This window comes from Vipera berus, assembly GCF_964194415.1.
Source record: "Vipera berus genome assembly, chromosome: 3".
Taxonomy (NCBI): domain Eukaryota; kingdom Metazoa; phylum Chordata; class Lepidosauria; order Squamata; family Viperidae; genus Vipera; species Vipera berus.
The window spans coordinates 200,637,997-200,665,825 of record NC_138204.1 but is presented as its reverse complement, the minus strand read 5'-3'; the positions used below and the strand labels follow the sequence as shown (position 1 = coordinate 200,665,825).

At 39.4% G+C, this 27,829-nt stretch overlaps 1 protein-coding gene across 4 annotated transcripts; it reads left to right on the top strand.

Annotated features, from left to right (window-relative positions):
• The first annotated feature begins 1,232 nt into the window (after positions 1-1,232).
• Positions 1,233-25,955, top strand: RAD21 (RAD21 cohesin complex component). Of its 4 annotated transcripts, XM_081324450.1 has the most exons (14): positions 1,233-1,374; positions 10,077-10,243; positions 12,540-12,669; positions 13,121-13,220; positions 13,551-13,657; positions 15,380-15,580; positions 16,668-16,793; positions 17,852-17,974; positions 20,050-20,273; positions 20,931-21,075; positions 21,278-21,429; positions 22,332-22,481; positions 23,433-23,516; positions 24,176-25,955. In XM_081324450.1, the coding sequence occupies exons 2-14, from the start codon at positions 10,100-10,102 to the stop codon at positions 24,365-24,367; spliced, it is 1,878 nt and encodes a 625-aa protein (XP_081180576.1). In that variant the 5' UTR covers positions 1,233-1,374; positions 10,077-10,099; the 3' UTR covers positions 24,368-25,955. The 4 variants fall into 4 exon arrangements, with proteins under 4 accessions (XP_081180576.1, XP_081180577.1, XP_081180578.1 ...); XM_081324451.1 differs by lacking the exon at positions 1,233-1,374 and having other exon boundaries at positions 10,168-10,243; positions 12,380-12,669; XM_081324452.1 differs by lacking the exon at positions 1,233-1,374 and having other exon boundaries at positions 10,198-10,243; positions 12,377-12,669.
• Positions 25,956-27,829: the final 1,874 nt, after the last annotated feature.

Sequence of the window (27,829 nt, the reverse complement as noted above, 5' to 3'; positions counted from 1 at the left end):
TCAAAGAAAAAAACAACCCAAGAAACTGGGAAAGCACCTTTGGGATAACCAGAACCTGGATGAGAATCTCCATAAACTTTATGGAAGTTTCTATCATGAATTAGCCTCTATTTAGATGCAGAAAAACAAGAGAATGAGGCAACTTACTGGAAAAAAACATCATAGCCACCTAATAATGGCAATTATTATCAGAAGCACTCAAAACAATTATTCATTATAGCTGCAGATTTCGCAATTGGAAGTTTATTAAAATGACAAGAATCAACTTTTTAATCCACAAGTAAAATCGAAATTCTGAGCTGTCTGGCCCAGACTGAGGGGTTTTTAATTTTTAATTGGATTTTAGATTTTAATTTTTAGGGCTTAAATTTAATTGTTTTAACTGATTTTAATTTTTGTATTTTATGTTTTAATTGCCTTGTAAACCGCCCTGAGTCCTACGGGAATAGGGCGGTATATAAACTCAATAAAATAAATAAATAAATAAATAAATATGTCCAAAGTAATTTCATTCAACTTATTGCACTTATTGGCTGGGTTGCTTTGTTAGCCTCGTGCCAACCTCCATGCCCCGTAAAAAAATAATTGTTTAATCCAAAAATATTTTTCTAATGCAAAATCCCGTCCTACTTTTCTTGTTTCCAGGGAATACTGAATAAAGTGGCAGCCAAAAATATCCTATATTCGCAAATATAGGATCCGCGAATTCCTCCTGCCCCCCCGCCCCCCCCCCCCGCTCGCCAAGCAAGCAGAAACATCGCAGGACCCAAACCCTCTACTCCAGGAGTCTTCAAACTCGGCCCTTTTATGACTCATGGACTTCAACTCCCAGAATTCCTCAGCCAGGCATGCTGGCTGAGGAATTCTGGGAGTTGAAGTCCATGAGTCATAAAAGGGCCGAGTTTGAAGACCCCCTGCTCTACTCTCTCCCGCTCGCGGGCCGCTTTATGATAGCCCCGCCCATGACTGATGGCCCTGGCTCCATCCTCAGCCAATCCCTGCCGAAAGCATCTCCTCCTCCTTCCCATTGGTTAGCGTCAATTCTGCGACTGGTGCGTGCCGCGTTCGCCCCGTGCGTGGCTTTCTCCCCCCCCCCCCACTCACCACTTTCGAGGAGGACAACGTGCACGCCCGAACGTTGGCGCAGGCGCACTGCGGCCCATCTCCCCCCCCTCTTCCTTTTTTTTAAACGGTAAACATCCTGCCGAATTTTGAACGGCTGGTTTGGGCGGCAGGAAGAGGAGCGGCCGCCATCTTGTTTGTTTGAGTGGCTCAGGCAGGGGGGTGGGGGAATCCGCGGGCGGCGGTAGCGGCCTCGGCGGTTCTCCGCGGCGCTTGGAGCCCGGTTCTTCAGGCGGCTACGCAGGACTAGAGGTGAGAGCTGGAAGGGGGCGGGAAGAGAGCAAGTGCGGCTGCTGTAGCAGCCGGACTAAGACTAGGCCTTGACCTGGGTCTAACTGTCCCCCCTCTGGGCTCCCGCTCACTGCGAAAGGCGGAGGGAGGAACGACTCATTAACGGCTTTTGACCGGAGCTGGGAGGCAGGTCCCCGGCTTCAGGGCTGGCCTTTTCCTTGCCCTTTGATGGTTTTTAAACCTCTCGGTTCCGGGACCTCGCCTGGTCCTTGCCTTCCTGGATTATACACAATATCATTATGTATTAATACTATGATTATCATTTTATACATTCCATTTTGCGAGGAAATTTTACTATAGTAAATAAAGTTCAATGATAATACATGAGTAAAGAAGTAATGCTTCATCTTGCAGATTCAAATATATTTAAACAGTCCCAAATGCAAATATTTGGTTGTAATGGATACTGTTCTATTGTGCTGGATGCATCTAAATAACTGTCATAAGATCCACTGTACTTTACAATAGTTTTAGAAGTAACTAGAAATGAGGTAATCCTACATCATACACCACTCGGTTCCGGGACCTCGCCTGGTCCTTGCCTTCCTGGATTGTACACAATATAATTATGTATTAATACTATGATTATCATTTTATACATTCCATTTTGCGAGGAAATTTTACTATAGTAAATAAAGTTCAATGATAATAAATGAGTAAAGAAGTAATGCTTCATCTTGCAGATTCAAATATATTTAAACAGTCCCAAATGCAAATATTTGGTTGTAATGGATGCTGTTCTATTGTGCTGGATGCATCTCAATAACTGTCATAAGATCCGCTGTACTTTACAATAGTTTTAGAAGTAACTAGAAATGAGGTAATCCTACATCATACACCACTCGGTTCCGGGACCTCGCCTGGTCCTTGCCTTTTTCGAAACTAAGCGGGGGTTGAGAAGGACTGCTCTCTATCCCTCTCTTTAACTCTTTCTCAAAAGGAAGCCGGAATGAACCTTCCCCCTTCCAAAAAAAGAGAGATATAGGACTGTAGTTTGAAGAGGCCCTCTTGAATTCTCTCTCCCCCCCCAAATTATTGTTTTGCACCGGGAAATCCATGGTTTCCCCGCGATTACAGACTTAAAGCGAGCAAGCGAGAGGCTGGGAATCATCAGGAGCCTTCCCGGCTCATGCTGTGGCAGTTATTTCCATGTGAATCGCTTCGGGATCCTGCGGAAAAGCTCTGGGGTTGTGGGTTAGGTTGCAAGACGAAATTGGCCTGTCTGGTGTTGGGTTATTTTCTCGTGTTTCAGTTGGAGACTTTCTTCCCCTTGTATAAAAAGGTTGACTCCGGCTTTGACGAATGTAGAGAGCATTAGAGGGGAGAGCGAAGACTTAACTTTGACTGGTTTTTGGTTTTGGCTGCTGCTTGGGAAATTGAAATATTCGGGCCTGGCTTTTAGTAGCCTAGAAAACAGAGCCTTGAAGCCCACAGTTTCTTAAGGATTTGATTGGTGTGGAGAGAGACTGTCAAGAGAAAGCCTGAGGGTGTAGCGGAGTCATGTAAAGTATCTTGTGTCACCTTGGATTTGGAAAAGTTGAGTCTTGCTCCGTGTTTTTCTAGACATCAAAGCATTAGGAAAAAAAGTAGTATAAATAGACTGGTAAAGGACAAATTTTACAGGGAGTTAATGGCTGAGGAGGTATAAAAGGTAGGAACGACTGCAGTGGAGACAGGCATTCAACAAGACAGTTATGGCCCTAGAGAAAACCCCCTTTATTTCTATTGTCAAATAAAAAATGTGCATGCTTTGGTATAGAGAATAGGATGGTTCCCTCCCCCCCCCCAATGTTAAGAGATGTTTAATGAGTCAATATAATACATTGATTAAGGTGCTGGATTTGTATTGAGGAAACCATGGTTCAGTTCCATCCACACACCTATGAGAATTTTGTGAGCCTAGTTGTTTTTGTTTAGTCACATCCCCAGGCAAGGTGATTGCTTTTAGAAGATTAAAAAAAGAGGAGAAAATCCTGTTTAAGTGAGATACTCTTGTTATCTGTTTGCTTAGGCTTTTGCAGTCATCTTGCTTTGTAGGAACATGGTTACAGATGTAGATCTTTAGCACAAGCATAGTGCTTATCTGGGGACTTCTAAGCCCAGTATCACACATAGTATTCCAAAGAAAACTAATATGGTTAGCCTTCTTGAACTCCTTTTAACAACCTCTTGGGATTCAGCATGTATTAATTTTGGAGAGAATAATTAGAAAGACCATCTGTTTGAATATGTGTAGAAAGGCTCACCTTTCTTTTTTTTGTGTATGTATTCTATCTTATGTGGAAAAATACAAGTAGAATAACTAGAAGCCATCCTTTTAAGAAACAATTTCTTTTCCCGGTGAAATACAGTGATCTATTTGCTTTAGTTCTGCTAATGAATTCAGAAATTATCCAGGGATTAAATTCATTTCAGTAACTTGTTGGAATTATAAAAGTATAGTCCAGTATTCATCAGTACTGCCCATGTATGTGAGAGAACTTTACAGGTAACAAAGGCTAAATTTTATCTGTTGATGCCTCTGTGGAATCAATATATCAGATGCTATAGAGACCACAATGGTGTCTTGTCGAAAACTAGAGGTTTTCACGTGTACCATCAATTGTCAAACTTGTAAGACATTTGCCCAGCATATTACCATCTTACTAGAATTCATCGTCAATTTAAACTTTGTACAGGTAGTCCTTGACTTATAACAGTTCATTTAGTGACCGTTCAAAGTTACAACATCATTGAAAAAAGTGACTTATGACCGTTTTTCACACTTACGACCATCACAGCATCCCCATGATCACATGATCAAAATTCAGATGCTTGGTAACTGACTCATATTTGTGACGTTTGCAGTGTCCTGGGATCATGTGATTATTTTTTATGACTTGAAAAGCAAAGTCAATGGGGAAACCAGTTTCACTTAACCGTGTTACTAACCATGATTACCATCTGCAATGATTCCCTTAACAACTGGGGCAAGAAAAGTCGTAAAATGGGGCAAAATTCACTTAACAAATGTTTTACTTAGCAACAGAAACTTTGGGCTCAATTGTGGTCATACGTTGAGGACTACCTTTACTGCCTCTCCTTATTCCATAACAGATAAGTAGAGATGAGTGATATCTCTCGCTCTCTTTTATGTCATTTTATATTTTGAGCTTGAAGCAGTTATGTTTAAAACACTTTCAAAATAATCAAAGGCCTATCATCACAAAACAACAGTTCTGAGATTTAATTTAATTTAATTTAATTTATTGAGATTTTTATACCGCCCTTCTCCCAGAGGGACTCAGGGCGGTTCACAGGGCGTAAATATAAATAACAATACAAACATTAAAAGACAATTAAATCAAGGCCCAAGTTAAAACAAGAATAATAAAACAAGCCTATAAAAACCCATGTACCCCCATCAGGCCAGACCCGCTAGTTCAAATAAATGGGTCTTCAACCCGCGACGGAAGGATCGGAGGTCTGATGCCATCCGGAGCTCAACCGGCAGTTGGTTCCATAACGCCGGAGCACCCACAGAGAAGGCCCTCCCCCTGGGGGCCACCAGTCGACATTCCTTGACAGGAGGCACCCTGAGGAGGCCCTCTCTGTGGGCGCGCACAGGGCGGAGGGGAGTCGACGCCGGCAGCAGGTGGTCCTCGAGGTATCGCGGACCCATGCCATGTAGGGACTTAAAGATCATAACCAAAACCTTGAACTTTACCCGGAAGACAACTGGTAACCAATGCAGCTCACGGAGCAAAGGTGTAACATGGGAGTACCAGGAAACTCCCAAGACAACTCTCGCGGCCGCATTCTGTACCAGTTGGAGCCTCCGAGTAGTCTTCAAGGGAAGTCTCATGTAGAGAGCATTACAGTAGTCTAGGCGAGAGGTCACGAGCGCATGAGTGACCGTACATAAGGCCTCCCGGTCCAGATAGGGCCGCAACTGGCGCACCAGGCGAACCTGGGCAAAAGCCCCCCTAGTCACGGCCACTATATGATCCTCCAAAGTGAGTCGTGAATCTAGGAGGACTCCCAAGTTGCGAGCCCTATCCACAGGGGGCAAAAGCTCACCCCCCATAGAAAGAGATGGAACATCCCAGGTGTCCCGGGAAGCCGGAATGTACAGCCACTCAGTCTTGTCAGGGTTGAGTTGAAGTCTGTTCCTCCCCATCCAGACCCGAACTGCCTCCAGGCAACGGGACATCACAGCGAGGGCATCACTGGGGTGGTTTGGGGTCGAAATAAAAAGTTGGGTATCATCAGCATATTGATGATACCCAACTCCAAAACCACGAATGATCTCACCCAGCGGTTTCATATAGATGTTGAACAGGAGAGGCGAGAGGACCGACCCCTGAGGAACTCCACAAGCGAGAGTCCTAGGGGTCGACCTCTGCCCCCCTGCCAACACCGACTGCGAGCATCCCAGGAGATAGGAGGAGAACCACTGAAAAACCGTGCCTCCCACTCCCAATCCCCTGAGACGCCGCAGCAGGATACCATGGTCGATGGTATCGAAAGCCGCCGAGAGGTCTAATAGGACTAGGACAGAGGAATATCCCCTATCCCGAGCCCTCCAGAGATCATTCACCAGAGCGACCAATGCCGTCTCCGTGCTGTGCCCGGGCCTGAAACCCGATTGGTAAGGGTCCAGATAATCCGCTTCATCCAGGACCAGAGGGAGCTGATGCGCCACCACACTCTCAACAACCTTCGCAAGAAAGCGAAGGTTGGAGACTGGACGAAAGTTGTTCAATACAGCTGGGTCCAAGGCAGGCTTCTTGAGGAGAGGTCTCACCACCGCCTCCTTCAAGATGGTGGGGAAATAACCCTCGCTCAAAGAAGCAGATATAACCGCCTGGAGCCAGCCTCGTGTCCTCTCCCTAGCTGCATAAACCAGCCAAGAAGGGCACGGGTCCAATAAACATGTGGTGGAACTCAGCTTCCCCATAATCCTGTCCACTTCATCAGGGGTCACAGAATCAAACTCCTCCCAGATAACATTGACAAGACCGCCCGCGTCCTGATCGCCAGACTCTGCCCAGCTGGAGTCCAAACCGGTCCGAATCCGAGCGATTTTATCCGACAGATGTTGACTAAACTCCTCGGCACGACCCTGCAAGGGATCCTCCCTCACCTCCTGATTTATATACTACTCCTGGATGATTTATATACTACTCCTGGACACCATTGAGCTTGCTTGGTGCTGTAATTGAATAATTGAATTGAATAAACTGAATAATTGAATTGAATAAACTAAATTGAATAAACTTGAAACTTGTAACAGACAAGCAAGAGCAATGCCCATGCCCATGGAAACTGCCTTCAGCTCCCATGGAAACTGAACAATTATCATAATAAATGTTAATCCCGTATTAAATAGTTAATACTGTTTTGATTTGTTAATATTATACTGTATGAGCAAGGTAGAATTAATACACAGAATCCAGTGAGAAGGTGATGTCTATGGAAGATTGATGAGGAAGAAACTGGGATTAAAAAAATAATTGAGTAAGGTCAAAGAGGAAGGTAATACTAAAACAATTTGGTGGGGTATTCACTATAATACTAAAGAGGGAATGGGGAGAGAGTGGTTGTTGCATTGGCCATGTTGGATGAATGGAATCAGTGCCTCACTGAAGTTCCAAACTGAGTGGCAACGTGGTTCCATTTTAGTCTTATATTTGGTAAGAAATATAGTGTGAAGTTGAACAGAATGGCAGGAAAGAGATTGTCTGCCAGAGTTTCATGTCTTAGAAGCCATAATGGGGGAAGGGAGAATTTCTGGAGAGGTGCAGCAAAGTAGAAAGTGCAATGATGTGAAATGAATAAACTGTGTGACCCTAACACAGGGTGGGCCACATGTTGCAAGTACACTTTAGATCTGGTTTTTGCCTTGAAGCAGGTGAGAGAGAATTGGTTTGTCAGGGACATTTTAATCTTCCTTGTGAGTATAAAATTGATCTGTGCCAACAATCTTCCCAGGCAAGATGCACCAGTTACAATGAGGGGAAAAAAGTATTTGATCCTCTGCTGATTTGGTACGTTTGCCCACTGACAAAGAAATGATCAGATTATAATTTTAATGATAGGTTTATTTTTACAGAATAACAACAAAAAAAATCCAGAAAAATGCATTTCAAAAAAGTTGTAAATTGATTTGCATTTAATGAGTGAAATACTGTAAGTATGTGATCCCTTCGCAAAACATGACTTAGTATTGGTGGCAAAACCCTTAATGGCAATCACAGAGGTCAGACATTTCTTGTAGCTGGCCATCAGGTTTGCACACATCTCAGGAGGGACTTTGTCCCAGTCCTCTTTGCAGATCCTCTCCAAGTCATTAAGGTTTCAAGGCTGACGTTTGGTAGCTCGAACCTTCAGCTCCTTCCACAGATTTTCTATGGGATTAAGGTCTGGAGACAGGCTAGGCTACTCCAGGACCTTAATGTGTTTCTCCTTGAGCCACTCCTTTGTTGCCTTGGCCATGTGTTTTTGGTCATTGTCATGCCAGAATACTCACCCACAACCCATTTTCAATGCCTGGCTGAGGGAAGGAGGTTCTCACCCAAGATTTGACGGTACATGGTCTGTCCATAGTCCTTTTGATGCGGTGAAGTTGTCCTGTCCCCTTGGCAGAAAAGCATCCCTAAAGCATAATGTTTCCACCTCCATGGTTGATGGTGGGGGTGGTATTCTTGGGGTCGCAGGTGGCAATTCTCCTCCTCCAAACATGGCGAGTTGATGCCAAAGAACTCGTTTTTGGTCTCATCTGACCACAATACTTTCACCCAGTTCTCCTCTGAATCATTCAGATGTTCATTGGCAAACTTCATACGGGCCTGTATATGTGTTTTCTTGAGCAGGGGGATCTTGCGGGTGCTGCAGGATTACAGTCCTTCACGGCATAGTGTGTTACCAATTGTTTTCTTGGTGACTATGGTCCCAGCTGCCTTGAGATCATTGACAAGATCCTCCCGTGTAGTTCTGGGCTGATTCCTCACCATTCTCATGATTATTGAAACTCCACGAGGTGAGATCTTGCATGGAACCCCAGACCGAGGGAGATTGACAGTTATTTTGTGTTTCTTCCATTTGTGAATAATTTCACCACCTGTTGTCACCTTCTCATCAAGCTGCTTGGCGATAGTCTTATAGCCCTTTCCAGCCTTGTGTAGGTCTACAATCTTGTCCCTGACATCCTTGGACTGCTCTTTGGCCTTGGCCTTGGTGGAGAGTTTGGAATCTGATTGATTGATTGCTTCTGTAGACAGATGTCTTTTATACAGGTAACAAGCTGAGATTAGGAGCACTTCCTTTAAGAGAGTGCTCCTAATCTCAGCTTGTTACCTGTATAAAAGACACCTAAGACCCAGAAATCTTGCTGATTAATAGGGGATCAAATATTTATTTCACTCAGTAAAATGCAAATCAATTTATAACTTTCTGGATTTTGTTGTTGTTATTCTATCTCTCACTGTTAAAATAAACCTACCATTAAAATTATAGACTGGCCATTTCTTTGTCAGTGGACAAATGTACAAAATCAGTAGGGGACCAAATACTTTTTCCCCCTCACTGTAACTGATGGATCCTCTGATGTTCGGGCAGCTTCTCAGATTTGGAGGACAATTTCATCAGATACCTAGTCAACCTTTGCAATATAGAGTAGCAAATATAACAGATAGGATTGCTTCCAATCCCAAGGGGTACCTGGTGTATCGAAAAGGTCTGAAACATGAATCAGATGAAGAGATGGCTGTAGCAATGTTGGCAGAAGATGAGTGAGAAGATGATAGGACAAGGCTATAAACTCATATTCAGTTAGGAGATGTGGGCATTCTACTGTGGTGTTTGAAGGTTGTTAGAAGATAGGTGGGGAGAAACAAGCACAGAAACAAGATGAAGTCGCTGTTCTTTGACAAACATAACCAATCTTGTTTCTCAATAGGATTGTGCTTTTTCACAATGAACAAAAGAGCAGGTGGAAGACATTCATAGGAAGGGGCACACTGATGATAGTTGTACTCTTGTTATCTATCAACTGGACAATTATAATGGATAGTACATATATCTGACTTGGAAGGCCACTTGGATACTTCAGCTTGTGCTTAATGAAGCTGCTGCTCTGCTTATGAGTTGGACCCGTCACATTATGCAACTGTTTCTAAGTGCAAAATGGAACATCTTCCAAAAGTGTCCACATTAGTATGTTCATATGGAGTGGGCACAAAAGTGGACATTATTTTTAGTGATTCCCTTTGTATGATCAGAGTAGTTCTCTTAATATATTCTAAGGACTTTGGGGGATACAGGGGGTCCTGAAGCCTTTGAGTTGTTTTTGTATCATAGACTTGGCTTCTATCACTCTGGCCAAGTTGAGAAGGATATAACTAAGTGTGGATGAGTATATGTGTGTGTGTGTGTGAATGGGAGAGAAAGAGCAAAAGGTTTGCTGTCATTTTAGATTCACTGGGTTTCCGTGTGTTCTAAAGAACAGGTTGTGCCTCAATGTTCACTTGAAAATGATTTGAGTATGGCTGTTTGCCAGGCTTGTGAGTGGCCATAAGCCAAACCTGAGCATGCATTTAATACCTACCTATATTATGTATGAAATATTTTGCTGGAATTAGTGTACACCTCTGACATATTTAATGTACCTTTTTTTTTTGCAGGTTCTGCATAGAGTGTTGGCACAATGTTTTATGCTCACTTTGTCCTGAGCAAAAGAGGGCCGCTAGCTAAAATATGGCTGGCGGCCCATTGGGACAAAAAGCTAACCAAAGCCCACGTGTTTGAATGCAATTTGGAAAGTAGCGTAGAGAGCATCATCTCACCTAAGGTATTTTTATGATTATATTTTGTGGTATATGGGAAATTGGTATACAAGCATACATTCATCCATAGGTATTACTGAATTATTTAGTTAGTTTTATCAATATATAAGTCCAGAGTTTAGTTTGGAATTGTCAACAAATGTATATATTTGAGTGTTTGGATTAAGATATGAATGAGAGAGCTTATTCCTGTTTATCTCCTTCCTGCATTGAGAAATTACATTGCAGTTAAATGGGTACCATTTAGTTACCATGGTTCGTTGTTGTATGTCCTCCCATGCAGAATTTAACAAACATACTTAAAGCAAGAGACACTGGGACTTGGTTTTCTTTTAATTTTTATCACTGCTTTAAAAAGTTTGTTTTATATTTAGAATTCTGAGAATACAGCTCCATATCGTATCACATATGGTGTTAACAATTTGCACTAAATAAAGCATGATCTAGAATAGTAGAAACTGACTTTCTTTAATAGCAGTTATTATAAGTCTTCTCATTATTTTCTAAAGTTTTCAGTAAAGGATTGGGCTGAATATATAAAGCTTATTTTTTTTAGACTGGGCTAAAATTAATAATCAGCAAGAAAAAGAGACTAGCCATTCCCCCTCCACACACACACAAAAGTTTCTTATCTCTTTCTCTGATGCAGTTTTGTTTAACTTTATTTTTCTCTGAAATATATTACCAGTATTCATTTATTTCCATGGGTTAAAAGTTCCTGAAACAGCCAATAAATTTGCATAATTATTATATAAAAAATGCTTGCAAAAGATCAACAACCTGGTCAATGTAGTGTCTGTGTTATATGGCCAGGCTTGAATCTTGACTGAAAGAGCTCCACTGCCACGTTCCTTCAGAGCAGTAAACCAACTATCTATCTTCTCAATAACATTTTATATCTCTACTCTATCAGGAAGGGTGTGCTCTGGGTCTTTCTACTAAACAATGTCATTTTTGTGGATCTCTGTTAGTGTTTTGAAAGGTTCTGAAAACCTGACTGTTTCATCAGACATTCAGGCCAGAAGGATAATTAAGCTCTGCTAATAATGTGGGGGTTACTGTTTTAACCACACTTACATCATCCTGCGGTATTATATACCGGTATTATATACCATCCATGGTGGTTTTAATCTGTATGCTGCTCAGAGTCCAGTTATGAGATGGGCAGCTCTTTTAAATAGTTTGAATAAATTTAGGTTTAGAAGGCCGGTTTGGCGTAGTGGTTAAGGTGCTGACCTAGCAACCAAGAGACAGTTTTGGGTGTCTCTTGGACATGAAAGCCGGCTGGCTGATTGTGGGCCAGTCACTGTCTCTCACAGGTGTGTTGTGGGCAGAATAGGCATGAATATGAACAACTATATTGGCTTCCTCATATTGTGAATGAAAAAGAAAGATAAAATAATATTGATAGACAATGAAGATAACAGTTCAAATGACCATAAATCAGTTAGGTTTTAAGTCATTTCATAGTTTTGATAGTACAATATATTTGACATTGCAAAGTGTTCCTTGTTTGATAAACTGAATGGCAATAAAAGAAATTACATATTTTAATTTGAGATTTAACTAGATAACCTTTATTATCATTTTTACTGTGGGCACATTAAAAAAGAATTTTAGTTGCTCTCAAAGTGTACACATACACTTAAACATAGCACTTAAACATTCTATATACAACATATGTATAAACCTACACCCTTACTTATAAACGGGTCTTCAAATTTGGTTCTTTTATGATTTATGGACTTCAACTCCCAGAATTAGATCTGGGAGTGGAAGTCCACAAGCCATAAAAGGGCCAAGTTTGAAGACCCCTGCTTATAAATAACATAAATATCAATTAGTGTCCATCTTGACTACATAATGGAAAGAGGACACTTTACAGCAAAGATTAAAACTGTATAGGACGAAATTATGACTGAATCTAGATGTTCTGCTTCGGATACCACGAAGCCTCCTAGAAGGTAACAAGGAAAATCAGTTGTGAAGAGGATGTGCAGTGTCCCAGAGACAGTCTTGCGGACCCTGCACAAGCATTGCTTATATGCTATGTCCTGGATGGAAGGGAGGGAACTGCTAATAATCGTTTCTGCCATGCTCCCCACTCACCATTCTCTGCACCGTCTTCTTGTCTGAAGCAGACAGTAATGCCATATGACAGGATGCTCTCAATCGTCCCTCTGTGGAAAGTGATAAGGACAGGGGAAAGAAGATGTACATAATATAGGTAGGATATGAGGGTTTAAGGAATTGCCTTCCTATTTGTTTCTTAGTTACAATTAACTATAAATAATTTTTCAGGTGAAGATGGCTCTTCGAACTTCAGGACACCTTTTATTGGGAGTTGTTAGAATCTATCATAGGAAAGCTAAATATCTCCTTGCAGATTGTAATGAGGCATTCATTAAGATTAAGATGGCTTTCCGTCCAGGTATTTGATGCATATTTGTTTTTATACAGCTGTTACTAGTTCATGAATGGTATAATTTTGTTTACTTTAGAGTACAATCTTTTAAATATAATAGAATATGTACCATGTGATTTCCCCCTCCCTAGATTATTTAGTAACTTCCTAATGACTATTGTAATATGATTGGACCTAACTGGGCCTTGACAATTATTTTGGAATAGTTGTGCTTATATAGTTTCTTTGAATCCAGTTTGATATTGTCATGTAAAGTCAGGGTATTCCATTTGTAATCTTTAAAATCAGTTTTATCACCAAGTACAGTCTAACTTAGGTATAATGACTGAATCCTATTCTACTTTATTGAATAGTTTATTGTCTGTGAAAATGTATGCTGCAGTTAATATGATCAGCAAGAGTGCCAAGATATTTTCTTTAAAAATGTCACCTTAAGAGCCTGTAATGTTTTTTTAAGGTGTGGTTGATTTGCCTGAGGAAAATAGAGAAGCTGCTTACAATGCTATCACTTTGCCTGAAGAATTTCATGATTTCGATCAACCATTGCCAGATTTAGAGTAAGCACTTATTTTCTGATTCTAAGATAATTATTGAGATATTTGTAGCTTACCCATGTCTTTATTATTGCTGTATTGGAGCAGAAAACAAACAGTGAAAGAATTTCCATTCTACTGGTTAGAAAAAAAGTTGTTTTTACTCTTTTGGAAGATATGCTGTAATAATACACCTGTGTGATCAATAACATTTTGAGTTTTGTAATCTGGATTTTAAAATATTAACCCACATTACTATTTCATTAATTTACTAAAGTGGCTTTATTTAATGAAGATTAATATATGGTTGTCTTCTTGCATGATTTCTAATTAAAAATCTTTATGTCTTGAAAGTGATATTGATGTGGCTCAACAATTCAGCTTGAACCAAAGCAGAGTGGAAGAAATTACAATGCGAGAAGAAGTGGGAAACATCAGCATACTTCAGGAAAATGACTTCGGTAAAGCATGCATGTTTTAAATAGGATTTATGCTTAGTTTCTTGTATTTTTGTAAAATCAGTTGATATAGATATTACAAAGTATAAGTAAGTAGTCCTTGACTTATGACCATTCATTTAGCAATCGGTCAAAGTTACACAGACTTACCTGAGAGGTATGTACAACCTGAAATTGAAGTTCTGGTGATGGGGTTTGCATGGTCACATGACCATACTTTGGGTGCTTGGCAACTGGGCCACATTTATGGCTATTTGCAGCATCCCACTTCACATGATCACATTTACTTCCAGCTTTCTGCAAAACTGGCCCATAGTAAGCCATGGGTTTGCTTAACGACTGCAGTGGTTGCTTTACAATCTATGCAGAAAAGTTGTAAAAGCTTAATGACCGGCCTCCATTATTTTCGTAATGTAAGGACTACCTGTACAAATAAACAAAATACATTGATATTTTAATAACCATAAATAAGCATAGCTTTTTTTCTCCTTGGTTTGAGGAATGCTTACAAAGTGCTGAGGATCTTGCACAATTAAACTTCACAGTGAAAATTTATTTAATGGCCTATTTCTTAGGAGCGGCATTGGTTATTCCTGAATGTCCATTTAATAAAAAAAAAATGACATTGCAACAATTTATGACCTTTGAGTAATGACATCATTATGCATATGAGGCAAAACATGCCATTAGCATCAATATAGTTCATTTGTGTAATGATGTTGTTATGCAAATGTGCAAATCAATATGAACGTTGGGATTTGCATATTTATATATTAAGTAAATGTTAAATATCGTATTTGTCATAAAGATAAAATTGCCTTGCAAACTTTATGATAGCTAGAGAATGAGAGAGACAATTTCACATGCTGGGGAATGCCCAAAGAAAATTTACTCCCATCAGATTTGAAATCTGCTAACATGGGAATCTATTACGTTAAGGTTTAAGTGTTTATTCCAGCTGAAACTACATACAGTATTCATTTGATCAGTTTTTCTATTCACAGGTAATATTTGTGTATCTCTTACAGTCAATGTAATTGTATGAAAGTAATATATTTAAAGCATTCATTCTCCATTTTTAGTCTAAAATTTCCCAAAACAAGAACATAGAATAATAAAAAGCAGTGGCCAGGGTCTTGTTAGTGTGTTCAGCGATCCATCTCTTGTTTTTAAAACAATTCATATAGTGCCTCACCAAGCATGGATAATTTTCATTATTCTGCATCTATTTTAGGGAGTTAATGGTCAATGAGCCTACTGTAGAACCTCTGCAATAAGATTTAATCAGAATCTAAAGTGAATAAATTCACAATGTTACAATCTTTTTATGTAAACAAAAACTTGCACATCTTCCAAATATGCATATATATTCTAATGGCAATGCCAGTGGTTCTGATAATTGTGCATTAGAAGTAGTTAGCTATATTTCATGAGAAGCACAGGTTGGAGAAAAATTGCAGTGTCAAAAGAATATGAATAATTAATCTTGGGAAAATAACTTTATAAGACTACTACATTAGTGAAACAACTGGGACAAAGAATATATATGAAACGAGTAATAACAAAATGAACTGAAGAAGATAATATCTTACGTGTTGAACGTTGCAGGTCATAAAAAATATTCTGCGTACTAACTAAAAATTAGAGCAATTTAGTGTTGTAATTTAAAACAGTGTAGAACAGATAATTGAAGATACCTGTCTCTTTTTCCCCTTAATTTTAAAGGAGACTTTGGCATGGATGATCGTGAAATGATGAGAGAAGGTAGTGCTTTTCCAGATGACATGCTGGTAAGCTCTAGTACTTCAAACCTTCTGCTGGAGCCAGAGCAGAGCACCAGTCATCTTAATGAGAAATCTAATCACTTGGAATATGAAGACCAGTACAAGGATGATTTTGGAGAGGGAAACGATGGTGGAATCCTGGGTATGTTATCAAATTTGTATCTTGCCATAAAGCACCGCTTCCAAGGTCACTGTTAATTTGAACCATTGCTAAGCAAACAGATGTAGGTCGACATTAGTCATCAACTACCTGTAGAACAAGGGTAGTATGAATGTAGTAGAGTTCTAACTAAAGGTGTAAGATTTTTTTCCCTCATGGGACAACATAGTTTTTTACATCAATATCCATAAAGGCAACTCTGACAAGTGGGACTGTTGAAACTGCTGCCATAAGTTGTTATATCACAGGACATTATACTTTATGACAGTGCCACTTTAGCAATGGAGTTCACAGTCCCAATTCTCATTAATCTAAGTGAGAACTATCTGTAAGGAGGAGGACTGTCCCCTTATTTTTATGTTTCCCTGACCTTCCCTTGTTTTCATAGAAGATAGGCAGGGACATGCTCTTTTACAGCCATTTAAACGTTTTTCAATATTAATTTGTCATAACAGAACGCATACCAACACTCCCTGTCTTATTACCCATTTGTATGTGTAAGTGTTTTATCTTTCACTGTAAAACAAAAAATCACCTATGCTCTTTGGTATGTATTCATTCTTCTGCAATGAAGACGTATGAAAATATTTTTGCTTAAGCTACATATTTCAAACAAATAGAGCCTTTTCCAAATAGAACCATCAAGGAAGAAACCACACTGCCATCAAAACTGGTAAAACAAGCTATTATGTATAAACAGACAGCAAACTCCACACTCACTTTGCCCTAATGTTCTCTAGTTGCATAATGTACTGTCTACAAATAAGCTTAGTGAGCACCAAGAACTTCATAGTTATAGATATTCTGTTAGAAACGTTCTGTCTTTTAATGCCATGTAGTCTTACATTTTGATATAAGATTTAAGTGTTTTCCGGCGAGACCGGTCTATCAGGGCTACCTGGTCTACCCCAAATATGGGATGGAGCATACTGCTTCCGCTTTCGCCTTTCATCCCCAATCTAGCTCGAAATAGCTATACTAGTCTCCCTTTAATTCTTTGTCGTTAAATTTAAATTTAACACACATATAAGATTTATGCTTCTAACAACTGCTTGATTTGTTATTTCAGTTGACAAACTTCTCAGCAACACTGAAGAAGGGATATTTGATGACCCACCTGCGCTTTCAGAAGTGGGAGTAATGATGCCGGAGCAACCTCCCCATGATGATATGGATGATGATGATAATGCCTCAAGTGAATATTTAAACAGTTGTATTTTGTTTTTGAAAATGTTCTGTAACTGATAGCATTTCGTGAATGGAATGGCATACTTGACAGACGTATATTTTCTACATCATTAATATTGCGGCAGTAATTGCTAAAGGACTATCTAGGGGCGAGACATAAGGCTGATAGATTAAAAGTTGATACTTTTCTAGGCAGGGATTAACTTCCCTCTTTTTCTCTCATCCCAACTGATTTTCAGCATCAATATTTCATCAATGGAAAATGGCATTTGCCAGTTGCTCACCTTTTCTTGGTCATCCTCCTAGCCCCAATTAAATTTCATCTTATTATTGCCCATCTCAGGCACATTGCGAGAGAATATGGTGATCGATGTATCAGAACAAGATGGTTAGCGTGTTTGTGAAGCAATCTAGAAATGGTTGGAAATTTCATCCATTTTTTTGCTAATGATTTTAAATCTTTCCATATTTGTAGAGGTAGAACCAGTAGCCCATTATGAATCAAAGGAAGAAAATCTTGAAGCAGTCATGAATACTTACTTACATAGATTTTTTAAAAAGAGCCATTTTTAAAAGTCCTGAAGAAAAATGTAGAAATTCAATTTGAACTCTAGTATGGAGTAATGAATGAGTGTGTGTGAGAGAGAAGTCAACCAGATTGCAAGGTAGACTAGATAGAAATAACTAGAAAATGAGGATACAGTGTGTGGTTGTATAGAAAAGTTAACCCTTTACCACCTGGATTGGTTAGTTTCTGGCTCATATTAGCATGTTAGGATAAAAAATGCACATAGACAGCCTTGTAAAAAACAAATGTAATTGACTCTAGGTATTCATGTATTCACTAACTTTTACCAAAAAGGGGGGGGGGGGAAACATTGGCTGAAGCAAGCCAATGATATACTCAGCTGGCACAGAATGAAGACAATGTTACCCAGGAAGGACCCAGAGAGGGAAAATGGGCAGCCTCTAACCCATGGAAGATAATTTTGGTGGCTCTGACTTGTATTTCATATTGTGGCTCTAAAATACTTTCAAAAACTTACTTCATTCTCTAATTCACAGTGGGAGGACCAGATAGTCCAGACTCTGCAGATCCAGTAGAACCCTTGCCAACCATGACTGATCAGACAACACTGGTTCCAAATGAAGAAGAAGCCTTTGCTTTAGAGCCCATTGATATCACTGGTAAATTTTAATTGTTTTTGTCTGTAATATGCCTACTATTGGCACCGCTATTGCCTTTTTTTTTTAAGCACATGAAAATCTTAAGCTTTTCTGATGGCTTACTTTTCATAAAAGATCAGCCTTTGCATTTTAAGTAAAAGTAAATCACTAGGTATGTGATTTCTTGTTGCTTTATATTTAAAATTATTTAATCCCTTGAGGATGGTAGAGCTTTAAAGTTTTATATTAATTAGTTATTGCAATTAAATAGTAAACATGATACCTGCAGGCAGATGCCTCTTCTATCCGTTGACAGAATAACTATAATTAAATGAGGAAGGTATTAAGCAAAGGTTTCAGGATATTGTCTCGTACACACTGGCCAGCTTTCATCTTCCAGATATGATCAGATAAAACTCGCAACGTATGTTCCAGCTTGGTTCATCCCAGATACACTTTCTGATTGTTCACTCCATTACATAGATTGTCATCAGATCTATAAATCTTTTCTAGCCATTGATAAATTCTGGGAATAATTGAGTCTAATCAGCATGGGCTGATTTCAGACAGTTATGCATTGTCAGATCTGGCTAGTACTTGGGTGGAAAACCATCAAGGAATTACAGCATTACATTTTAGACCAGGAAGTTAAAACAAAATGTCTTGGAAGAAAGGAATGGCAAGCCATTCCATTTTACTTTAGAGAAAACGTATATAGATGTATACACAAAGTCATCAGGAATTAAAGTCAAAAGAAGCTCTTGTTTTGTTAGTATTATTGTGTGTGTGTGTGTGTGTGTGTATCCCACCCTTATTACTTGTATAAATAATTCAAGGTGGTGAACATATCTAACACACTTTTCTCCTTTTCTCCCCATAACAACAAGCTGGTGAGGTGAGTTGGGCTGAAAGAGAGTGACTGGCCCAAGGTCACCCAACTGACTTTCATGGCCAAGGCTATGAACTGCCTCAACCATTAGACCAAGTGCTATTTTAAAACTGCATCTGGCAAATTTTTTTTAAAAAAGATTGCTTGTGAAATAGGAAAAACTTTTGGTTACAGTTCTCTTTGATCCATATTGTTCCAGTTAGATCAGAGGTCCCCAACCTATGGGCCACGGCCCACTACCGGGCCTTGGCCACCGGGCCACATCAGTAGCTGGGCAGTGCACGCGCGTGTGTGCTCACTCCCTCATGCCACTGTTACCATGAGTGTTGTGCAGGAGCGTCACTAGTATTGCGAGGGTGGCGGCTGCGTTGCCAGGAACCTTGCATGGTGGATGGCGGGAGCACTGTGAGTGGCAGGTGGGCAGCTGCGCGCTACATGCAGGTGGCAGCATGCCACAACCTTGTGCGGGCGTTAACAGGCGAGCTGCAGCACAAGCCTCGTGTGGGGCGGTGGTGCAATCTTTGCGCCAGTGGCGGTATTGCTGCGGGCTGTGGGGTAAGCCTTGTGGGTTGGCGGCGTGATCCTTGCACCGGTGATAGCATCGCTGCAAACCTAGCTCTGGCGTTGCTAAGAGCCTTGTGCTCATGCTCGCAGCCCCATTTGCGTGGTGTACATGCTCACGGCCTGTGTCCAGTCTTCAAGCATCTTTTCTCATTTATTTATTTAGAAAATTGCCACCTAATAACACATGGCAACTCAAAGTGGCTTACACGGATATAAAAACACCATATAAAAGAAGTGAAAATAATAAGAAAAATAATAAAATAACACCCCCCCCTTCCCCCTTTTGGCAACAACACACATTCATACCAGCCATTTAATGGTCTCCATCCTGCTCTGAGTTCCCCAGGCCCGCTGGCAGAACTACGTCTTCAGTACTTGTAGTTCTTCTTTGAATGGTCTCATTGAAGCTTCTAACAAATATCTCATGTTACCTAGTCTAACCAGAATTGTAGGAGTATATTCTTTTCTGAATGTTAAAACAGAATCATTCTTACACTAAAAACATTTTAAGCAGATTTTGAAAGGGTTCCTTTGTGCATAAATTGTAAAATAGTTGTAAGAAAACCCTAAATACTATAATTTAATTATCAATAGGAGCAATGTTGTAATGTCCAGTGTCTTAATACATTTTTTTCCTAAATAGTTAAAGAAACCAAAGCAAAGAGGAAGAGAAAACTGATTGTAGATAGTGTGAAGGAACTGGACAGCAAGACCATCAGAGCCCAACTAAGTGATTATTCTGACATTGTCACCACACTGGATTTGGCACCTCCTACTAAGAAATTAATGATGTGGAAAGAGACTGGAGGTGTTGAAAAACTTTTCTCTCTTCCTGCTCAGCCTCTTTGGAATAATAGGCTGCTGAAGGTGAGCTAAACAAATTTTTGGAAATTTTGTAATGAATAGTTATTGCAAATAATATTAAACCATCCTTTATCAATTTAGTCACCGAAGATATGCCAGAACTGCAACTCCTAGAACTTCCCCAAAAGTATAAGAAGGTTTGGACAGCACGACTGGCTGCCAGTAACTGACTCTTACATTTTCTAATAATAAATTGTGCAAGTGAGGCATTGTCCTTCTTCACATTTATAGAATGTGAAATCTCTAAGGACTCTTAGCAGTTTAGGTGAAAGAGAGAAGTAAGCAATATATACTAAACAAAGGGATACAAATGAAAGATACATAAACTAATAAAAACATAAAGTAAAATTAGACTGAACTATACTCAAACTAGGTTGAAGCCTGAAAGGCCCTCCTAAGTGCCATTTGGGTGCTCCCTGAAAAGCCTGACACAGCTAATAAAAAGCTGTACCAAACCTCAGTGCCCATCAGCTCCCTAAAGTGAGGCACCTCTAATCAATTTATAGTAATTAACTTTATAGTTGGTGCATATCCAACATTATCTATTTTAGTATGTAGATGGCTACAGTCTGATGTTAGGTTAACATTGAACTGCCTGAGCTAGATAACCAAGCAGCATTTGTCAATTAAAGAAATAATTTACTTTTTTTTTATTTGAAGCTTTTTACTCGCTGTCTTACACCTCTTGTACCAGAAGATCTTAGAAAGAGGAGGAAAGGTGGGGAAGCTGATAATCTGGATGAGTTCCTTAAAGATTTTGAGAATCCAGAAGTACCTCGCGAAGACCAGCAACGCAATGTTATTGGTTTGTGTCTTGAATGGCTTGTTTTTTGACTGTTCAGTAGAATGCATTTAAAAAGCTGTGCAGCTTACTGTGCAAAATGTGCACTTGCTTCATGTGTATTGCTGCCTTCTGGGTTAAAAGAAGAATTTGTCCTTTTGTAAAGATAAAAAGGACTCCCAGCACTGAGAAAAATAGTCATTCATTGGTGTTATTTTTGTAATAGATGAGCCCATTTTAGAAGAGCCGAGTCGCCTGCAGGAATCCATGATGGAAGGCAGTAGGACCAATTTAGATGAATCAGTCATGCCACCCCCTCCACCTCAGACGGGCGTAAAGCGAAAGGCTGTACAAGTGGAACCGGAACCTGTGCTCCCTGTGAGTGAAAGAATGTATTTAAAATCCAGATATATTGCTGAACAATAAAGTATAATGCTTATCTCTCTAATGACTTCAAAGCAATACCAAATGTCATAAGGAGGTCCATTTGGGGGTCATTTATCCAATTTCCAGTAGTGTAAATTGGCACAAGTGGATGATGACCTTTCGGCATTTTCACTGGTTATTGCTTATCCTTTCATTGGTTAATATCCCCCATAATCGGGGGGAAAAACTAACAACAAAAATGTATGTTGACTTTCTGGTGCCTTGCTTGCTCAGTGGTTTTATAGTGGTTGTGTAGAGGGACAATCGAGAGCATCCCATCATGTTGCATTACCGTCTGGTTTGGAAGCATCACTGCTTCGGACAGGAAGGCAGTGCAGAGAGGTGAGGATGGCAGAAAAGATTATTGGCAGTTCACTTCCTTCTATCCAGGACGTGGGATATAAGCGATGCTCGAGCAGGATCCACAGGATTGTCTAGGATGCTACACATCCTCTTCGTGACCTGTTTTCCTTGTTACCTTCTGGGAGGAGGCTTCTGGGTGTCTCAAGCAGAACATTCAGATTCAGTGTGTGTATATCTAATGTGTGCCAGTATGCTCACAGTAAACAATGACAAAAAGGCTATCTTTAACAAAATATCATGGTACATCAGTGGAGTTCATCTATTCTGTTTAATTGATTTTAAGTAAGTGCTGCCTTTATACGTGCTCTCCTTGGCCACACCGAATTTTCTTATCCAATGAAAGTGAACATTGGGGAGGATGCAAGCAAAATTTTTGAACAGATTTTAATAAATGGATATATCTAGATATTTATATAATTAGATTATGTTTGAGGATTTTGAAAAACCAAGTCTGGTTTTAATTGTTAAAACTTGAATGTTTCTGTCATCAGCCCCAACCATTACAACAGATAGAAATGCCCCCAGTGGAATTGCCTCCAGAAGAACCTCAGAATATATGTCAACTAATTCCAGAGCTAGAGCTTTTGCCTGAAAAAGAAAAGGAAAAAGAGAAGGAAAAGGAAGAGGAAGAGGAGGAGGAGGTAAGTTGATCTACAGCAGTCAATCATCTCTTAGTCACTTTTTGGCTCAATTACTGCAATGTACACTATGTGAGGCTGTCTTTGAACCACTCAAAGCTTCAGCTGATCCAGAATGCAATGATGGATGGAAGGAAGGAAGGAAGGAGATTGAGTTACTGTTGGATGCTCTGTAATAATTCAGTATTTCTACATACTTTTGGTTACCATCTGGTTCATCAAAATATTACACTAATTCTTTCATTATTCTAAAAATGCATGAATATGATCTTGTACATTGTTATTTTTCCATATTGCTTTTGTGAATATAAAGGATAACATTTCAAAATTTGTTCAACTGCATCTATAAGAAGTGTTTGAAATGTTATAGTCGTGGGCATATCTCTGTAAATGCCTTTTTAGGGACTTGTTTTGTCCACCTTAAAAGACTGACTTATATCTTTGAATTTGCACTTATGTTCAGGAGTGTATTATCTGCTATTAATTAATCTAACCTGTATCCAGGATTTCACAAGTTTTTCCATTTGCTCTGTCTAAACAATTCACAACCTGTAGCATTTTTCCTGAGCCTGGGCTTATGGACTTCCAACACCTAGAAATCTGATCAAGGCACACTTGTTTGGTAATTGATTTTTAGTTGTCCAGGTGGAATGTAAGCTGGAAAAAACTGATGTATATTAAATTCAGAAATTTTGAATGAAAATGTGAAGACCTAGTAGTTGCAGTTATTAATTGCTGCTCTCACTCAATTTGGGAAAGTTTTTTTTTAACCTTGACCTTCCCACAGCAGCCAGCCAATTGTGTATAATGAGCAAATTAGGTGGACATAAGAACTACAAAGCTCCTACTTTTGTAGTATCCTTATGTAAGGGGCAAATGTTTTTTTTTTTAATCTTGAGCATTTTTTAGGACAGAAATTTATATTATCTGAGTCTTCAATGCAATTCGTTTCAGGAAGAAGATGGTACTGGAGGTGACCAGGATCAGGAGGAACGACGATGGAACAAGAGAACTCAGCAAATGCTTCATGGTCTTCAGGTATTAGTTCATTTTTGATGATGTGTGAGAGAATTTTTTAATATCACTTGTCTCCTGACAAACATATATTTTTATTCTTTGGCTAACTAGAGGCTTTCAGGCAGCCCAGGTTTTCAGGCTCTGTTTTGCACAAATGGAACTCCAGATATAGTTAGAAAAACTGGTCTTGAAACCCTGAAGGGCCACTGCTGAGGTAGATAAACCAATAATCAGATAAAAATAAAACTTATTTGCATGTGTATCCCTGTAGCCCCTATTATAGGAAATTTAATACAGAGAAGTATTCTCCAAATTGAGTCAGAAACACAAATCCCTCTGATTTTAGACATTTTTAAATCAGTCATTTTTTTATTGATGTTTGATTATCTTTGTCTCCTGAAGGTCTAAGCCTGGGGTGACCAATCTTGCCAATTTTAAGTTTAGATCAGGGTTGTCCTCAATCAGCTATGTTGATTGGAGAATTCTGACAGTTGAAGTCCACAGGTCTTAAAATTGCCAAGGTTGGACACCCCTGATTTAAGCTTTTCAGGCTGTAACTGGGTGCAGGAGCTCTTCTAGTAATAAGCACTTTATAAGTTCTCTTGTAATTGCTTGGCATTAACAAATGTTTAGAATGAGAGTCGGAAATTATAATGGTTAACTATTTTTTGTATTTTCAGAGAGCCCTTGCCAAGACTGGAGCAAAATCTATCAGTTTGCTTGAGTTATGTCGGAATACAAACCGCAAACAAGCAGCAGCAAAATTCTACAGTTTTTTGGTACTGAAAAAGCAACAAGCTATCGAGTTGACACAAGAAGAACCATATAGTGATATCATTGCAACTCCTGGTCCCAGATTCCATATTATTTGAATGGTTGGCTTACTGTATAGCTAGCATCGTTAGTACTCACACGTTGTCCCATTGCAGGGCCCATAAGGGAAGAAATTTAGGTTTCATTGTCAATGTACAGTAATTTTTGTGTCTGGGGAGGGGTTTCTATTATCTTTTACCACTTTTGCATTTCTAGTAACCTTTCTGTACTGGGTGACTTGAATTCCAGTTGCAGAGATGAGACAGTACTCAAGGATCTTCGTGAAGAGTGTTTTTATTTTTTATTTTTTTTTTAAAAAAACACACCAATTCAAAGCAGATTTGTGCAATAATGGTGCATCTAACTGACTAATGATTCTTATTTCAATATTTTAATCAATTCCAGAAGACCCAATAATGGCCAACTTTTTACTTCATGACTGATTTGCCAAATAGATCTAACATTCTGAGCTTTCTTCCTTGTATGAGTGATCTTGCCTGCCCCGTTTGCACCGGTGTTGGTCATCTTCCTACTACCAGTGGTGCTTTTTGGAGCTGCCATGGTGAATGTCAGTGCCTAGCAGGCAGGTGTCCTTGCTGTGCCATGTTTTCTGTAGAATAAGGATTGAAGCAGCTCTAGGACTTAAATGCAAATGGGTACCCATAGGGAAAAAGTGGTTTTTTGTTTTAAAAAAAGGGCTTGCTTCATGTGTAAAACATTTCTGGTAGTATATATTACATTCCTTTTCAGAGTGGTCCACCTCTGGCATCAGGTAGCTATGAGGGCAGCAGGCTTGTTGGATTAAGCTTTTTCCTCATTTGAGATTAAACCTCTTCAAGCATTTACCTTTCTTAGGGGATTTTATGTACATGAAATGTCATACCTTTAGATTATAAGTAATTTGGTTTTTGGAAACTGATAACTAGGTGGGTCTCAAGAGTTGGAGCAAGATAAATTTGTATAAATTTCCTAATAATTATGTGAGACAGCATTGGCCCTAAAAGGACAGCAGGCTTCAGATGTATATTTTAGAAGCAGGTAAACTTGCATTTATTAAAAGTAATCTTGTTGTGTAATTATTAATAGACCTGGCTATCTTTACAGCTTTTGTAATGGGGTATTTTCCAATAATGGACACTGAATAGCTTTTCAAACAATCCCCCGTTTGGTTTTTTACTATTTTTTTTAAATAAAGACTTTATTATTACTACTAGAATCAGGCCAAACCAGAAATCATGTGAATGTGGATGGATAGATGTTAACATTTCTTAGCAAATTTTTTTAAAAAAGTTAAATGTTGGCACTTTTGTGAAATGATTAACGTTTGGGACTGAGATTCAATATATGTCCAAGTGTAAAATTATGTGAATGTTTTAAAATTTGCGATGTTTTAATAACCCTTGAGGAAACAAATGTATAAAATAGTTACTGCAACTTTATTTTTGACATGATGTGCCTGTACAACCATGATTTTCTCCCTTTGTACAAAGAGACATTGTAGATAACTTGAATGTTTGATTATAGAGAAGGTCATTAGTTTCTTGTTAAAAATTGTTAGTCCATTTATGTTGCTTTTCAAGGTTAATATTCTTGAAAATAGTTGCTGTTATGTATAACTTTTCTAATAAAAGTTGTGTTAAGCCATTATATAGTGCCAATATCTCTAGTATTTGACTATATTGTGAGAAGTAATCTCCATATTAGCTCATAATCAGTTAAAAGTGTTCTGAAAAGCTAGTTATCAAAGCATATATGCTAGAAGCAACACAATACACTAACCAAACAAATGAACCTTAGGGGATGGAAAATTCAAGCAAAAGTGATCAAAATTAGGTAGCTCGTATGTTTCCTGCTGTTACTAAATTACAGTTCCCAAAATCACGTTGATTGGGAATCCTATGTAATGTAGCCCAAAATCTGGAAGTCCATAAATACTCCATTTCAGATTATAATGGAAACAGAATAAAGAATTTGCTATTAATATACAAAGATAATAACTTATAACTTAAATTAAGATTTACTGAACTACAGCCACACTAAGAAATCAGAAATTTGAGGGTATATTAAAAGCACAATGTGTTAATTTGCACACACAGAAGGACGACAGCTTTATTTCAGTCTTTGGGAGTAGGAGCCTATCAGCATGGCCCATCTTGCCTTGGGGAAGTTTTGCCCAATCTTGCAAAAGTGCCTCAAATTTGTCATTGTAAGGGCATCTCCTGTGTACAGTCCTCTTTAGGTCATCCCAAGATTTTCAATTGGATTCAGGTCCAGACTCATTCCAAACCTTCAATCTTCAAAAGAAGCCAATCTTGTTGATTTGGAGGTGTGCTTTTGATCGTTTTGTTCAAAGCTGAATTTCCTTTTAAGTATCTTAGCAGAAGCCTGAAGGTTTTGTGCCAAAACTGACTGCTATTTGGAACTAATAATAATAATAATAATAATAATAATAATAATAATAATAATAATAATAATAATAATAATAATAATAATAATAATAATAATTTTATTTATATACCGCCCTTCTCCCGAAGGACTCAGGGCGGTGAACAGGGCAGATATATCAAAAATACAAAAGTTAAAAGAAAATTAAACATGCCCAGCTAAAAACAGTAAATACAGATATTAAAAATGACCATAAAAACCCAACCCATCCCCCTTCAGGCGAGGCCGGCTTGTTCAAATAAGAATGTCTTCAGATCGCAATGGAAGGAGCGAAGGTCGGGTGCCATCCGGAGCTCAACCGGCAACCGATTCCATAGCTCCGGGGCGCCCACAGAGAAGGACCTCCCCCTGGGGGCCACCAATTGACATTCTCTGATTGGTGGCACCCTGAGGAGGCCCTCTCTGTGGGAGCGCACAGGGCGGAGGGAAGTTGATGCTGGCAGCAGGTGCTCCCTAAGGTACTCCGGACCCATGCCATGTAGGGCCTTAAACACCATTACCAGTACCTTGAATCTCACCCGGAAGACAACTGGTAACCAATGCAGCTCACGGAGCAGAGGTGTAACATGGGAGTATCGGGAGACTCCCAACACAACTCTCGCGGCTGCATTCTGTACCAGTTGGAGCCTCCAAGTGGTCCTCAAGGGCAGCCCCATGTAGAGAGCGTTGCAGTAGTCCAGACGAGAGGTCACGAGCGCGTGAGTGACCGTACATAAAACTGTTCATAATTCCCCCCCACCTTGACTGAAACTCCAGTTCCAGCTAAAGAAAGAGCCCGAAAGGATAACACCACTACCATGTTTCACTATGGGTGAACTTTTGGTAACATGCAGTGTTGTTTTTTGTGTCAAACATACTTTCTGGAATTATGGCCAAAACACTTAACCTTGGTTTCATTAGACCATAACATATTTTCCCACATGCTTTTGTCAGACTTGACGTAGGGTTTGGCAAAATGTTCTTTTTAAGAAAAGGTTTCTCTCCAGCTACCTACCCCACAGCCCAGACATATGAAGAATACGATTGTCACATACAATACACCATGAGTTCTTGCCAGAAATTCCTGCAGTTTCTTT

Excerpts from the sequence above, each read along its gene's own strand:
- RAD21 (XM_081324450.1), top strand. The coding sequence starts at position 10,100 with ATGTTTTATGCTCACTTTGTCCTGAGCAAAAGAGGGCCGCTAGCTAAA. Across the intron at positions 10,244-12,539 it reads AGAGCATCATCTCACCTAAG|GTGAAGATGGCTCTTCGAAC; the intron begins GTATTTTTATGA and ends ATAATTTTTCAG. Across the intron at positions 13,658-15,379 it reads ACTTCAGGAAAATGACTTCG|GAGACTTTGGCATGGATGAT; the intron begins GTAAAGCATGCA and ends TTAATTTTAAAG.